The 16,450-nt window shown below is 43.2% G+C and overlaps 1 protein-coding gene across 2 annotated transcripts in view; it reads left to right on the top strand.

Annotated features, from left to right (window-relative positions):
- lztr1 (leucine zipper like post translational regulator 1) overlaps positions 1–16,450 on the top strand; it is an 86,926-nt gene that overhangs the window by 62,528 nt on the left and 7,948 nt on the right. For both annotated transcript variants that reach the window (XM_078226884.1, XM_078226883.1), the window contains exons 17-20: positions 1,755–1,881; positions 7,729–7,878; positions 13,271–13,376; positions 14,583–14,663. In XM_078226884.1, the coding sequence (XP_078083010.1) occupies positions 1,755–1,881; positions 7,729–7,878; positions 13,271–13,376; positions 14,583–14,663 (464 nt within the window). The remainder of the gene's footprint in view (positions 1–1,754; positions 1,882–7,728; positions 7,879–13,270; positions 13,377–14,582; positions 14,664–16,450) is intronic.

Here is a 16,450-nt window from a genome sequence, read left to right as displayed (position 1 = left end):
GGAGACTTGTAAAGAAGATAAATTCACATGGGTTACAGGATAATTTGATAAAATGGATTCAAAATTGGCTCAGTTGTAGGAGACAGAAGGTGATGATAGAAGGCTGCTTTAGTGACTGGAAGCCACTGTCCAGTGGTATACCACAGGGATCTGTGTTGGGCCCCCTATTATTCGTCATTTAAATAAATGATATTGATGACTATGTGGGGGATAGGATTAGTAAGATTGGACGGGTGGTTAACAGTGGGGCTGAGTGTCTTGGGCTACAAGAAGATATAAACGGAATGGTCAAATGGGCAGCGAAGAGGCAGATGGAATTTAACCCTGAAAAGTGAGAGGTGATACGCTTTGGAAGGAGTAATTTGACAAGAAAGTACTCAATGAATGGTGGGACACTGGGAAGTTCTGTGGGACAAAGGGACCGTGGCATGTTTGTCCCCCAATCTCTGGAAATGGAAGGGCCGGTTAGTAGTGTGGGGCACTTGCCTTTATCAATCGAGGCATAGGTTACAAAAGCAGGGAAGTCATGTTGGAGTTGTATAGAATGGCGAGGCCACAGCTAGAGTACTGCATGCAGTTCTGGTCGCCACATTATCGGAAGGATGTGATTGTACTGGAGGGGGTGCAGAGGAGATTCATCTGGATGCTGCCTGGGATGGAAAATTTAAGTTATGAAGAGAGGTTGCATAAGCTTGGGTGTTTTTATTGGAGCAGAGAAGCCTGAGGGGTGACCTGATCGAGATGTACAAGATTGAGGGGCATGGACAGAGTGGATAGGGAGCAGCTGTTCCCTTAGTTGAAGGGTCAGTCACAAAGGGACAGAGGTTCAAGGTGAGGGGCAGGAGGTTTACGGAGGATGTGAGGAAAAACCTTTTTACCCAGAGGGTGGTGACAGTGTGGAATGCGCTGCCTGGGAGGGAGGTAGAGGCGGGTTGCCTCACATCCTGTAAAAAGTATCTGGATGAGCATTTGGCACATCATAACATTCGGGGCTGTGGGCCAAGTGCTGGCAGATGGGATTAGGTGGGAGTTCAGGTGTTTCTAATGTGTCAGCGTGGACTCGATGGGCTGATGGGCCTCTTTTGCGCCGCATGGTTCTATGATTCTGGATCCCAACATTTAATATTCATGTTTAGACCTTTACTCAGCAAATATATTAATCCCCCTTTTCTCCAAAGAATTGCTATACTCTGGGAGATGGCCTCAATTTTTCACTTCAGAAATACATGGTCAAAAAATGTACAATATCAAATTCAGTGGACGGTGATGAAAATGTCAGTTCTGATCTAAAGTGGGATCCTTACGATGATGCCATAGCCATAGCGAGTCAGAATGAATTTGATGAAGTCTTTTCATTCAATGCTGAAGGAAATGAATTTGACATTTTTATAAAAATTTTGATTATGGTTAGGTATCCTTGTCCAATTAATTCATTCAATAAAAAGTGTCACAATAATTTAATTTGAATTACTCGTGTCATGTTTTATTTTCACTTTTCAAAATGGTGACCATCTACACCAAGACATTTTATACTTGGCATATAAGTCAACCTCTGTTTTCTGAAGAATTTTTTTGAGGATTCAAAGATTGATATGAGCCTCATTACCCTCCAATGCATGTCATAAACTTCAATGCTTGTGATTTATAAATCCAATGTCAGTTGAAGGGAAGTATTTTTTATTTGTGTTATAGTTCACCAGCAGGGCAAATGTTACTTTTGACCTATAGATGTTTATTTTTAATTTCACTGTCAGGCACATCTCTGGTCCAGGATATGAAGAGTTATCTGGAAGGAGCCGGCATGGAATTCTGTGATATAACTCTATTGTTGGATGGCCATCCCAGGCCAGCACACAAAGCAATCCTAGCCGCCCGCTCCAGGTCAGTAACAAATGAAACATTAATTCTTTCACCTTTTGCTTTGCCGATGACTATTGGACTTCCTCTTGGTAACAGTTGAATGATGGTCAGAGCTGAGGAGGTTGGATCTCAGTCAATGTATGTAATTTTTCAGACATCCTTTTTGGATATTTTGAATTTACTCAAAGTTACCACTAAAGTATAATCATAGAATCCCTACAGTGCAGAAAAGGCCATTGAGACCATCGAGTCTGCACCGACTCTCTTACCTAGAATCTCTCCCCCATCCTATCCCTGTAACCCCACATATTTCCCATGGCTAATCCATCTAACCTACACATCTTGGGGCACTAAGGGGCAATTTAGCATGGCCAATTCACCCAACCTGCACATCTTTGGAGCATGGGAGGAAACCAGAGCCCCCGGAGGAAACCCACGCAGACACGGGGAGAATGTGCAGACTCCACAAGGTCATCCAAGGCCGGAATTGAACCTGGGCCCCTGGCGCTGTGAGGCAGCAGTGCTGCCTCACCATGTCTAGGGAAGATGAGGATGTGAAAAGTTGAAGCACTTAATTAAAGATGCCAATGATGCCTGTTTTATTTTTAGAATTGCTTGCTACACTTTGCAGCAGCTTTTCATTATAATCTGCCCACGACTGCATGTGTGACATGAGCAGCATAATGTGTTAACTAGTATGTGTCTCCAGAATAAATACATAACTTAAAATGGATTGAGTAGTTAGATTATCACTCCTTCCTCTCTATCTCTCTCCTTTTTAAAAGTGTGTTGTGGGCATGCATACCATAGAAACTCTACAGTGCAGAAAGAGGCCATCTGGTCCACCAAGTCTGCACCAACCCTCCAAAAGAGCATCCCACACAGACGACCCCCCCACCTACCCATCCCTGCAACTCCATGCATCCATCGTGTCAATAAATAAATTTAATCCACCCAACCTACATCATTTGGCATTTTTAAAAAGTACCTTGTTTAACATGTATCTGTACAACTCGAGATTAAATATAGCTCTAAATTTTACTATACTCCTATAATTTCTATTTAACACAATTTTTCAAAATGTATGTTGCAGAAAATTAAGTGAAAACTCCAGCTCTTTTGGCCTTATTTCTAAAGATTTCTAAATGTGTCTAGAAATAGACCAAGCAAAGCATGAATAATATATTTTTATTAGACATTAGCTCAAAGTGAAATGTTACCAAGGAGTATTCCTAACTTTTTAAAGCTGAGTGCCTTATAGCTGCTGTTGCTAATGTGAACATGGGAATTCAGCCAGGAAATGAAAATTTAATTGCACTAGTTCCCATTAAGTATATGTTCATGTTATGCACAGACTTAATAAAACACTAAATTAAACATGCTAAATTTTCATTACTCTTACTATCTATAGCAAAGGTCTGGCACAGATACAAAAGACCACATGGTCTTCGACTGCATTGTAAACTCTTATGGTTAAGGGTGACATTGTCCCCTCTGGCAAAGCTATCTCTTTTAATAAAACCTTAGTTTTAAGTACTGTGGAACTCCAAATCACTTAGTATTACAGTGAGGTTTCAAAACCACAGTTTACATTTGTATCATACCTACATATACTTTAGAAGATGGAGAAAAGAAAGGATGGACATTAGAGGGAATAGTTTATGGTGGGCTGGCAGTGGAGATTTGAGTGTTTAATTGCATGGCTTTTGTAATCAGGGAAGGAAATGACAAAGTGGAGGAGCGATCTAGGGAAGCAGTTTCACAGGGCAGGGGCATAGTGGCTGAAGGAATGACCACTGGCGGTGGAGCGCACAGAGTGGCAATGAAATGTGATCTGATCTATGGAATAGCAGTGGGATGTGGACAAGTATAGCTGCTGATGTCAAGGTGAGTGATGCCTTGGATGGATAAGAAAATGGGAGTAAAGGATTTCATCTTAGCTTGGAGGGCCATGGAAATTTACAACCAAAAGGGCAACAGAAAAAGAGAGCAAGATGAGACAATTAGCTAGATGTCAAGTTGAGGCTGCGATGTTACCTAGTAAAGGGATCAAGGTTCATCTGGATAATCCATCTTGGGTGGTAGTCATGCCATCCAGCAGTTGGCAAAATATGTTAAAGGATGGTAGAGTACAGGAAGAGACCATTTGGCCCATTCTGTTTGTGTTGACTCTTTGATAGACAGTTAATTCCACTCTCTTGCTCTTTCCTGTATGTTTTTCCTTCAAGTATTTATCGAACTCTCTTTTTTGAGAGTTATGATTTGATTTTGCTCCTATCACACTTTCAGGCAGTGCATTCCAAGTTACAATTTGCTGCATTTATTAAAATAGAATGTTTCCTCATATTGCCTCTGGTTATTTGCCAATCATCTTAAATCAGTGTCCACTGGTTGTTGGCCCTTCTGACACTGGAAACATATTCACTCTCATCAAAACTGATCATGACTTTGAATGCATCTATCAAACTTCCCCTTGTCCTTCCCCGCTCTAAGTAGAGTCCCAGCTTCTCCACATAACTGGAGATCCTCATTCTAGGCACCATTATAGAAAAGCTCTCCTGCATGCACTCCAAGACAGTGGTATCCTTCCTGAACTGTGGTGCCTAGAATTTAACATCATACTCCAGCTGAACCCTAAGCCCCCAGATCTCTATTTTCCTGAACCCTCTTTGACATTATACTCTTTAATTCATGTTGTCTCTCCACATTCTTCATACCAAAATGTATCACTTTGCATTTGTCCGCATTAAATTTTACCTGCCATGTGTCTGGTCCTTTCATGAATCTGACCTATTCTCGGTGGAAGCCCAGGGGTACTGAGGTCAGTTGTGAACTGGCCCTGCTGAACTGATCTAAGTAATGAAAATGGAACCCTTCCTGGTGTGTGAGGTGAGACTGGTTACCACCCAAGATAGGTGGTGACCAAGGGCGGCACAGTGGTTAGCACTGCTGCCTCACAGCACCAGAGACCCAGGTTTGATTCCTGGCTTGGGTCACTGTCTGTGCGGAATCTGCATGTTCTCCCCGTGTCTGCGTGGGTTTCCTCCGGGTGCTCCGGTTTCTTCCCACAGTCTGAAGGACGTGCTGGTTAGGTGCATTGGCCGTGCTAAATTCTCCCTCAATGTACCCGAACAGGTGGCGGAGCGTGGCGACTGGGGGATTTTCACAGTAACTTCATTGCAGTGTGAATGTAAACCCCTACTTGTGACACTAATAAATAAACTTTAAACTTTATTACCCAAAGCAATGTTGATTGCATTTCCAAGTTTTGTAGCATCTGTAAACTTTGTAATAAGATTGTCTATCTGAGTTGAGATCATTAATATGCTTCAAGAAGAGCAATAATCCACCCCATCATCTCAAACTAGGAGACAAACTCTTGAGAATCAAGTTAATTGGTATAAACATCATCAATTTCAAATTTTCTAAACATAAACCAGTGAAACATGACATTTGGTTTATTAACTCGATGGTTTATTTGCTAACAGGTCAGAGCTGTGCACAGAAAGTACACTGCTGCATCTGATAATGCATTACAAAAAAATGTTCACTGACTCCCTTACATGGTGTGGAGATGCCGGCGTTGGACTGGGGTGAACACAGTAAGAGTTTTAACAACACCAGGTTAAAGTCCAACAGGTTTATTTGGTCGCAAATACCATTAGCTTTCGGAGCACTGCTCCTTCGTCAGATGGAGTGGAAATGTGCTCTCAAACAGGGCACAGAGACACAAAATCAAGTTACAGAATACTGATTAGAATGCGAATCCCTACTGCCAACCAGATCTTAAAGATACAGACAATGTGGGTGAGGGAGCATTAAGCACAGGTTAAAGAGATGTGTATTGTCTCCAGACAGGACAGCTTGCAAGTCCAGGAGGCAAGCTGTGGGGGTTACTGATAATGTGACATAAAGCCAACATCCCGGTTTAGGCCGTCCTCATGTGTGCGGAACGTGGCTATCAGTTTCTGCTCAGCGACTCTGCGCTGTCGTGTGTCGTGAAGGCTGCCTTGGAGAACGCTTACCTGAAGATCAGAGGCTGAATGCCTGTGACTGCTGAAGTGCTCCCCCACAGGAAGAGAACAGTCTTGCCTGGTAATTGTCGAGCGGTGTTCATTCATCCATTGTCGTAGCATCTGCATGATGGCCCCCATAGCTTGCCTCCTGGACTTGCAAGCTGTCCTGTCTGGAGACAATACACATCTCTTTAACCTGTGCTTAATGCTCCCTCCACCCACATTGGCTGTATCTTTAAGATCTGGTTGGTTGTAGGGATTCGCATTCTAATCAGTATTCTGTAACTTGATTTTGTGTCTCTGTGCCCTGTTTGAGAGCACATTTCCACTCCATCTGACGAAGGAGCAGCGCTCCGAAAGCTAATGGTATTTGCTACCAAATAAACCTGTTGGACTTTAACCTGGTGTTGTTAAAACTCTTACTGTGTTCCCTTACATGGAGCAGGAGAATCAAGGCTCCATCCCTGACTCGTCCTCCCCCAGCATCCACACACCAGCACATCCTGTGGGAGTGCCGACTTGGTAATCAGGACCAGGGACCCTGACAATTTTTAATCTCCCAAACTCGAGGATTCTGATATTGATTTTTGCAACCCTGCCATCAACCTGACTCAAATCTGAAACACAGCGCAAACAATTCTCATTTCTGTACAGTCTTTCATATATTAAAATGTCCCCGAGGAGCTTCACACGTTTGTCATCAGACAAAATTTGATGCCAGGCCATATAACCGGATATAAGAACAAAGATCAAAGAAAAGTACAGCAAAGGAACAGGCCCTTCAGCCCTGCAAACCTATGCTGAGCGTGATGCCCTAACTAAACTAAAGATAAAACCTTCTGCCTTTACTCGGTCCGTATCCCTCTATCCCCTCCCTATTCATGTGCCCATCCAGACGCCTCTTAAATGTTTCTAATGTGCCTGCTTCCTCTGGCAGCACATTCCAGGTACCCGCCACTCTCTGTGTGGAAACCTTCCCCCACACATCTCCCTTAAACTTTCCCCCTCTTATCTTGAACCTGTGTCCCCTGGTAATTGACACTTCCACCTGGGAAAAAGCCTCTGACTATGCATCCTGTCTACGCCCCTATAATTTTGTAAACCTCTATCAGGTCTCCCCTCAGCTTCCATCTTTCCAGTGAAAACAATCCTAGCTTATTCAACCTCTCCTCATAGTCAACACCCTCGAGACCAGACAACATCCTGGTGAACCTCCTTTGCACTCTCTAAGAACTGGTGACCAATAGCTGAGCCAAAGTGGTAGGTTTTCAAGAGCATCTTTGAAGAGGAAAGAGATGATAGAGAGGCAAAGAAGCTTAGGAAGAGAATTCGAGAGATTTGGGGCCAAAGCAGGTGCCAGTTGTGAAGTGATTAAAATCGGGGATGTAAAAGATACCAGATGTGGATTATCTTCAATTAAATTTTAAAACGTGGTTGGAATGCTTCCTTGAACACAACTGATACGGCCTCCTGTCCATCTGTCTTGAGGTTAGTGATAATGGCAGCCACAATAGTATTGTCTCTCGTGTTTACCATGTATCCCTGAGGAAAACTGGGTTGGGGGGCTACAAGTATCAAGAAGTGCACTGTTAAAGTCCATCCAGCTAGAGCAGTTCAGGATTAATAAAGTTGTAAAATAGGGCCATTTTAATTCTAATTCCCAATTTGCAGGTTCAGTGACAGAATTACAATGTTTGGGTCTCTTTTACAGACAGTTGCAAATTAAAACGTAATACTCCAGCAGATTGGTTTTGATTAAATTAATTATGTTATGTTAGAAACTTTTAACCTGACAGTAGATGTACAGATATGTGACCGTGTTTTAATTATTGATTTCTCTGATGTTTCATAGTTATTTTGAAGCTATGTTCCGATCTTTCATGCCTGAGGATGGGCAGGTAAATATCTCCATTGGTGAAATGGTGCCAAGTCGACAAGCTTTCGAGTCACTCCTTCGCTATGTGTACTATGGTGAAGTCAACATGCCTCCAGAGGATTCACTGTATCCTTCCTTAGAGCATTGCTTATTTAGGCAACAGTATTGCCATCCTTTCCATACCATGCTGGCACTTCTGAACAAAATGGTATCATTGTGAATTAATGCTCCATCTTGCTGTACAGTGAGTAATAAAGTACAGATCCATACCTGTGGTTCATCACACAAGTTCACAGTTCTAGTCATGTTCTCAGTGGATGGAACTAATCATGGAATCCCTACAGTGCAGAAGGAGGTCGTTCGGCCCATCGAGTCTGAACCGACCACAATTCCACCCAGGCCCTATTCATAGAGTTATACAGTCATAGAGGTTTACAGCATGGAAACAGGCCCTTCGGTCCAACTTGTCCATGCCGCCCTTTTTTTTAAACCCCTAAGTTAATCCCAATTGCCTGCATTTGGCCCATATCCCTCTATACCCATCTTACCCATGTAATTATCTTAAGTGCTTTTTAAAAGACAACATTGTACCCGCCTCTACTACTATCTCTGGCAGCTTGTTCCAGACACTCACCACCCTCTGTGTGAACAAATTGCCTCTTTGGACACTTTTGTACCTCTCCCCTCTCACCTTAAACCTATGCCCTCTAGTTTTAGACTCCTCTACTTTTGGGAAAAGATATTGCCTATCTAGCTGATCTGTGCCCCTCATTATTTTATAGACCTCTATAAGGTCACCCCTCAGCCTTCTATGCTCCAGAGAAAAAAGTCCCAGTCTATCCAGCCTCTCCTTATAACCCAACCATCAAGTCCCGGTAGCATCCTAGTAAATCTTTTCTGCACTCTTTCTAGTTTAATAATATCCTTTCTATAATAGGATGACCAGAACTGCACACAGTATTCCAAGTGTGGTCTTACCAATGTCTTATACAACTTTAACAAGATGTCCCAACTCCTGTATTCAATGTTCTGACCGATGAAACCAAGCATGCCGAATGTCTTCTTCACCACTCTGTCTACCTGTGACTCCACTTTCAAGGAGCTATGAACATGTACCCCTAGATCTCTTTGTTCTGTAACTCTCCCCAACGCCCTACTGAGTAACTGAGTAAGTCCTACCTGTAACCCTGCTAATCCCCATGATACTAGAGTCAATTTAGCATGGCCAATCAACCTAACCCGCACATCTTTGGTCTGTGGGAGGAAACCAGAGCACCCGGAGGAAACCCACGCAGACACGAGGAGAATGTGCAAACTCCACACAGTGAACCGAAGCCAGAACTGAACCCGGGCCTCTGGCGCTGTGAAGCAGCAGTACCACTACTACTATGCCGCCCATAATGGAAATTAGTTTTCTAAAGGAACAGGGGGATGAAAACTAGAATGTGAATTGTCTTGGCCAAGTCTTGAGAGTGGCGCTCTCCCTCTTTGATTGGGAAATGGTTGCAGGGAGATAAGAATGTGTGAAAAGTAAGAATTAAAAGGGGAGGAATTGAAAATGCATTAAAGATGTGTGAACTTTACTCTCTTGCGCAGGTTCATTTTCAGCAAGTGAAGAGGGCACATAGCAGGGTGTCCATCAGGAGACTTCAGGTCAATCCTCATCAAACACCCTGCTCTGAAAATTCTGCTCACATATTGACAGCTGTGACAAATTGCCCCACAGCAATGGAGACAATCCATAATATTCAAAAAAACAGCCCGCTTGAGTGGCACCCATTCCACCAGAATCACAGAATACGAGAGTGCAGAAGAGGCCCTTTCGGCCCATCGAGTCTGCACCGACGCATGAAATGCCCTGACCTGTCCACCTAATCCCACTGGCCAGCACTTGGCCCATAGCCTTGAATGTTATAGTGTGCCAAGTACTCATCCAGGTACTTTTTAAAGGATGTGAGGCATCCCACCTCCACCACCCTCCCAGGCAGTGCATTCCAGACCGTCACCATCCTCTGAGTAAATCCCCCCCTAAGCCTCCCACCCCTCACTTTTAACTTGTGTCCCCTCGTAACTGACCCTTCAACTAAGGGGAACCTTGAACACCTCAATAGGTCGCCCCTCAGTTTTCTTTGCTTCAACAAAAACAACCCAAGCCTATCCAACCTCTCTTCATAACTTAAATGTTCCATCCAAGGCAGCATCCTGGTAAATCTCCTCTGCACTCCCTCCAGTGCGTTCACGTCCTTCCTATAATGTGGCGACCAGAACTGCACACAGTACTCTAGCTGTGGCCTCAACAAAGTTCCATACAACTCCATCATGACCTCTCTGCTTTTGTAATCTATAACCCGGTTGATAAAGGCAAGTGTGTCATATGCCTTTTTCACCACCCTATTATTCTGCCTTCAGCGATCTATGGACAAACACGCCAAGGTCCCTTTGTTCTTTAGAACTTCCCAGTGTCAGACCTCACATAGTATGTCCTTGTCATATTACTGATAGAACCACCTTAAAACATTCACTCCCTGTGCCACCAGTATAGCGTTGTGTACCAGATACAAGATGCACTGCTGTAATTCACGAAGGCTCCTTCAACAGCACCTCCCAAACCTGCGACCTTTACCAGTAAGAAGGACAAGGGCAACAATGAATAGGAACACTATCATCTCTCCAAACCACACATCGTCCTCACTTGAAACTACATCACCGTTCCTTCACTGTCACTGGGTCAAAATCCTGCAACTCCCTAAAAGCACTGTGGGTGCACCTACACCACAACAACAATTGCTGGCCTAGCCAGTGACATCGTGTAAAGTAATTTTAAAAAATATTCTAAATGAAACAACCTACAACAATTTTTTAAAAAGTCAATCTGCCCTATCTCACAATGTTAATGAATTCTTTAAAAAAATTCCGGATATGGTTCCTTATCTTTGCCAAAAACTAATCCGTTCTTTCTTGGGTCACACGCTATCTGTGGACCACAATTCATTGAAATCTATCCATTAGTTTTTGAGATGTATTGTTTAAGATTAACGGCCAAAAATATTACATTCATCCACCTTCAGTGGTGGACGTAATTCTTATTCGTCCTTCTCGGCAAAGGTGACCATTTTCATCAACTGAATTGTTTGGAGGGTTATGGTGGGTATGGTGTTGACTGCTGGGGCCCATCTGCAACCAGAAGGTTTCGCTACAAGTAGGGCTGGAATATCATAGGCAGATGAGTTTTGGACATGTTGATGGCTCAGGATTTCCTCTTCTTGAATTTTCTATCTGCCCCGATAAACAAAACAAAATAAATTAAAGATAGTATTAGATCCAAAAAGGAGTCATGTGATGTTGCTGGAAAAAGTGACAAGCCTGAACATCAGGAGCAGTTTAGAATTCAGTAAAGGAGGACCAAGTGATTGATAAAGAGGGGTTGCAGAAATCCTGGCCTTCTCCCAGTACTTGAAATTGATATTTAAATTCCTATGTGAAGCCTTCAGGGTGTCCTTTTTGACCAATTTGTGACGCACCTCAGTTTGAATCTTTCCATAGAAGATTCGCCTTGGTAAGCAAGTGTCAGCATTCTGGCTCCATGAACAGCCCAACTCAGTCATGACTGTCTCACTATTGTGAGGATGCTCGGCATGCCAGCTTGGGTGAGCACCTCAGTGTCTGGTATTTTGTTCTGCCAACTGATCTTCAGAAGCTTATGAAGACAGCTCAAGTGAGAGTGGCTGAGCTTCTTGGCATGAGACTGGTACACAGTCTAAGTCTCTCAGGTGAAAAGTATAGTGGGCAGAACTATTACTCTACAGACTTTCAGTTTCGTGGGCAGACTTACTCCTCTTCGCCCTGAGACTAATGTTTGAAGTCTGCCGAAAGCTACACTTGCTTCAGTAATTCTTGTCTGTGTCTCATCAATATAGATAGTTTCAGAGATTGTGCTGCCAGGATAAGTGAACTTATCCATTGCTGACAGTTTCTTGCCATAGACTGAAACCTTTTGCTCGAGATAGGGCTTTTCTGGAGCAAGCTGATATATTTTCAGTTTTCTTCTTGGTGACGGTAAGAGAGTGACACGGTTCAACATTGGAGAATGGACCTTGTACACCTCTGACATCTCGGTACAGTGTCCAGATCACCATCCTCAACGTATCTTGTCACCCTGAGAAAGGTCAATTCAAGGAAATCATTGCAAGTTGCACATTCTTTTTGGAGTGGCTGTAGAAAAGGAGAATGATGCATGAACCATCTTGTCAGTGAATTGACTTACTTTCCGCATGATGTTAATGATCACATGATGGATTAAACTCCTCTGTATGGCAACATGCAAGCAACTCTCATCAGTGTGTATGTCCCTACCATGACCAACAGTGATGAATCCAAAGAGAAATTCCATGATGACCTCCACTCCTTGATTGCTACTGTGTCAAAGACAGACTAACTCATCATTCTTGGTGACGGGAAGGGGTCATTGGAAAAAATGAGGTTGGCAGTTGTAACAGCAATCGTCTCCTCTTGCTGAAGATGTGCGCTGAGCATAAGTTCTTAATCACCAACACTATTCTCCGAGTCTCTAATCACAACAAGACCTCTTGAATGCATCCCCATTCTATGCATTGGCATCTAACCAACTCTCATCTCTAGGCAGAGAGACGGGCAGGATGTCTGAATGCTGGAATGCTATTTAGGGCATTGCTTCTGAAATGACTGTATACTCTCTCCGGCAGTTGTGGGATAGATGCTGAAAAGGAAAGAATACTTTGAATTTCCTGTAGAGTGAAATCTCAATTTGAACTACTCCATCTGAGAGAGGAGAGGTGGAATGCAGATATCCTGCACAGAGGCAATGACGTGGGAGTGTGGATTATCTAGACCATTCTATTATCTCTCCTAATGGCTCATAGAACATAGATCATAGAATCCCTACAGTGCAGAAGGAGGCCATTCGGCCCATTGAGTCTGCACCAACCACAATCCCGCCCAGGCCCTATCCCCATGTATTTACCCTTCTAATCCCCTGAAGCTAAGGGGCAATTTAGCATGGCCAATCCACCTAACCTGCCCATCTTTGGACTGTGGGAGGAAACCGGAGCACCCGGAGGAAACCCACGCAGACACAGGGAGAACATGCAAACTCCACACAGATAGTCACCAGAGACCAGAATTGAACCCAGGTTCCTGGTGCTGTGAGGCAGCAGTGCTAACCACCGTGCCACCTGATTGCAGATACGTATTAGCGGAGGCCTCCAAGGGAGACTAGCCTCTTGAGGTTGGGGGAAGGAGGGGAAATGGATACAAGTTGAAAACTATAATTGAGTGATCATTTTCAGTATGCATTGCTGTGCGTGAGGAGAAGAATAGTGATGAATGCTAATTGGCACCCTTTAACCTTCCAGCTACCTTACTCGCTGTATGAATGAAGAGGAATGGCTGTTTTCATTGAGCATGCATCTTTCATAAGATCTGTATAGCCGTTAATCCCATATCCACTGCAAAACAGATTTCTTTGACTCCTCTCTGACAGATATTTGTTTTCGGCACCTTATTATTATGGCTTCACCAACAATAGACTGCAAGCATATTGTAAGCAGAACCTGGAGATGAATGTGACGGTGGAGAATGTTCTTCAGGTGACTTGTCTTTTCTGCTTTTACTGCAAATATTCCATCATACGTGGTCAGACTATATTTCAGGTGATATTTTCACTGGATATTCCTGTTGTGAGAATATTGCACGTTAACCCAGCTGACATAGTACCTGTATTCAATTTGGAACTTGCGTGCCTTTATTTAGGAAAAAAATGGCCATCTTTGTCTCCGACTAACATTCCTCCCATCTATCCTGTCATTCTCAAGCCCATCATGTCTATGAAATGCCTGCTTTTGTGTTTCCACTCACGCTGAACTGACCATTTTGGTTTCCCTTCCTGACACCTATGTCAGCTGGTGTGTATTGTTTTCTCTCCGAAGGTCTTGTTCCCACCACTTTCAAAATAGCTATCTCGTTTCTGTCCTCAAAACAGTCACCCTCAAGCTCTCAAAACAGTCACCCTCAAAACATTCACCCTCAACCCTCAAAACATTCACCCTCAAGCCCTCAAAACACTCATCCTCTAGCCCTCCGTCCATTCTCCAACTTCCCTTTCCTCAGAAATCCTGGATCATGTTACCATGTAAATCTTTGCCCATCCCTCCTGCAACTCCCTATTTGAACCTCTTCAATCGAGTTTCCACATTTACCACAGCACCAAAACGACACTTACCAAGGTCATAAATAATATTTTCTATGAGTGACGATGGTACTTTTCCCATTTTTTTACCTCTCTGTTGTCTTTGACATAAGAGACCACATCATCTCATTTAAAGCCTCTCCTCCCTTGCCCAACTCATTGTGACCGCTCTTGCTTGACTCTTTTTGGCCAATTGTAGCCAGAGCAATAACTTCCCTTCCTATCTCTCACAGAAGAGAGATCTGTGGGCAGACCTAAGCCATTATTTTCACCCCCCACATACACTCCCCAAAACTGTCCTTTCTTCTGTCTCTGGCCTCTTGGGCATCCCTTTATGCCACATTGGTGATGGCTTTCAGCTACCCAGGTCCACTACTTTGGAATTTCCTCTCTGCACTCATCCGCTTCTTCATCTCCTTTGAGAAATTCCCTAAAATCCACCTCTTCAAACAACCTTTTCGCCTTCCTCCTTCGACCATGTCCATTTTTTGATTATGCTGTGAAGTGCTATGGACGTTTCCTTACACTAAGGAACCGTATAAAAATGAGTGGTTCAGTGAACAAAATAGGGTCTAAAGTAATTTAAATTATTTACCTGTCTCTTCAGATTCTGGAAGCAGCTGATAAGACTCAGGCTTTAGACATGAAGAAACATTGCCTGCACATTATTGTGCATCATTTCACCAAGGTAGGTAGGATCCTGTCTGGCTCTGTGAGAGTCTGTTGTCCTTTTATACCATCTTGGTTATAGCAGTAAAGATCCTATCCTTTCATTTGTGGTCAGATTGAGATCTGCTTTCTTGGACAAATCTTGAATAGAAATATTGCAATGAGTTCAGAAAAATCTGACAAACGTTGTCTTACTGTTATAGTGGTTGCAAACTTTATCTTGTGTTCACAATATGATGTTGAGTTTGTTTTCTTTTCTCTTCCTGCTGTGCTTTGACTGCCTGCCCAGCATCTATTGTTGAAACTTCCTACAGCTGAACATTGGCAACACTGAACCCTTCTCCTTTAGCTTTAGCAGCCCTAGTGTGCTTCTGGCACTCACTCCCCTAAATATCTGCAGCTGTTTGTAAACCAATCGCAATGTTCTCCATGTCTAATCCATCAACACTAGCGTCTCCCGATGTTGCCTGCACATCTTCCCCCCCCCACCCTTTCTGCACTTTTCCCATTGCATTGTAAAATCCACACCTTCATCAGCACAAGGTTATCGCTATTCTCTTCGCGTCTGCACTTTCCTAATCGTAGACATCCCAGAGCCTAATGACCTGAGTTTCTTTTCAGACATCTGTAACCCTCACCGACTTCAGTATCCCAATTAATTTAACTTTGAGATTCTTGCTTTCAAATCCCTCCTAACTCAGCTGCCCTTGTGTGCGGAAGAATTATCTTGGGAGAGAATTGTAATTGGGCTGTTCAAACGCAACTGCTTCAAAAAAATGCTGGACAAAGGCAAGTTGCCTCCTCGCTTTTGTGTGCTGTTCACGTGTGGCCCAGGGAGACAAAGTAAAGGCATTTAATGTGAGCAAATATGATTGTGTATTGGACCACAAGCATCTCTGCTAATCTACTGAGTAAGGTAGCAAAGATGTTTGGCTGTGTTAATTTGATATCATTTGGGGCCTAGAATTAGTTGATGGTTTTGTTGGCAGCTTTCCTCAATCTCTTTGAAACCAACCAAAGACTTTATCGAGTTTGCCATAATTAATCATCTTGATTTTGATATCCTCTAATGGATGTGCAATAAAGCAGTTCATACGGAGTGCCCTATTGTTGGGAACATTTCTACCACAGATCAGGTCTAGATGTAGCAGCAAACAACCAGTTTTTCCCCACCTTTTCCTTCCTATGGAAAAGTCTGTGATGTTTAGTACCCAGCTCAGATGTACCAGAGACCACATCTATTCCACCATTGTTTTGTGTTTCTGCAGTCATCAATGTGAACCAATCTTATTGATTTTCCTCCTTTGCCTTTGGTTTGTTTCCCAACTTTTTGAGCTGAAATTGGGAGTTTGCGGGAGCTAAAATTCTATTGCACTATCGGTATATTAAAGCCCAAGCCCACTTGTGTTTACAATCTGTAGCGGGAGGAAACAGCAAAGACCCTTATGCTATATTGCCAATACTGTTAAACATTAGAGATATCTGGTATGAACTATAACCTGATTTTGTTAATATTGTTGAATTTAAAAGTTTTATATAGTCAAATGGATTTTCTGTTGGCACAATAGCGTGGCAATCAAGTGACCAATTATGTCACTGTTTGCAACTGTTCTAAGTTTTCAACATAGACTGGTTTGGTTGATGCTTTATTAATGTTGAACTTCAAATAATGAAAGAATTCACAGAATCCCTACAGTGCAGAAGGAGGCCATCTAGCCCATCGAGCCTGCACCGACAACATTCCCACCCAGCCCCTCTCCCTGTAACCCCATGTGTTTACCCTGCTAATCTGACACTAAGTGGCAA

Source organism: Mustelus asterias, chromosome 13 (genome assembly GCF_964213995.1).
Source record: "Mustelus asterias chromosome 13, sMusAst1.hap1.1, whole genome shotgun sequence".
NCBI classification, from domain to species: Eukaryota; Metazoa; Chordata; class Chondrichthyes; order Carcharhiniformes; family Triakidae; genus Mustelus; species Mustelus asterias.
This window is presented reverse-complemented; position numbering and strand designations above follow the sequence as displayed.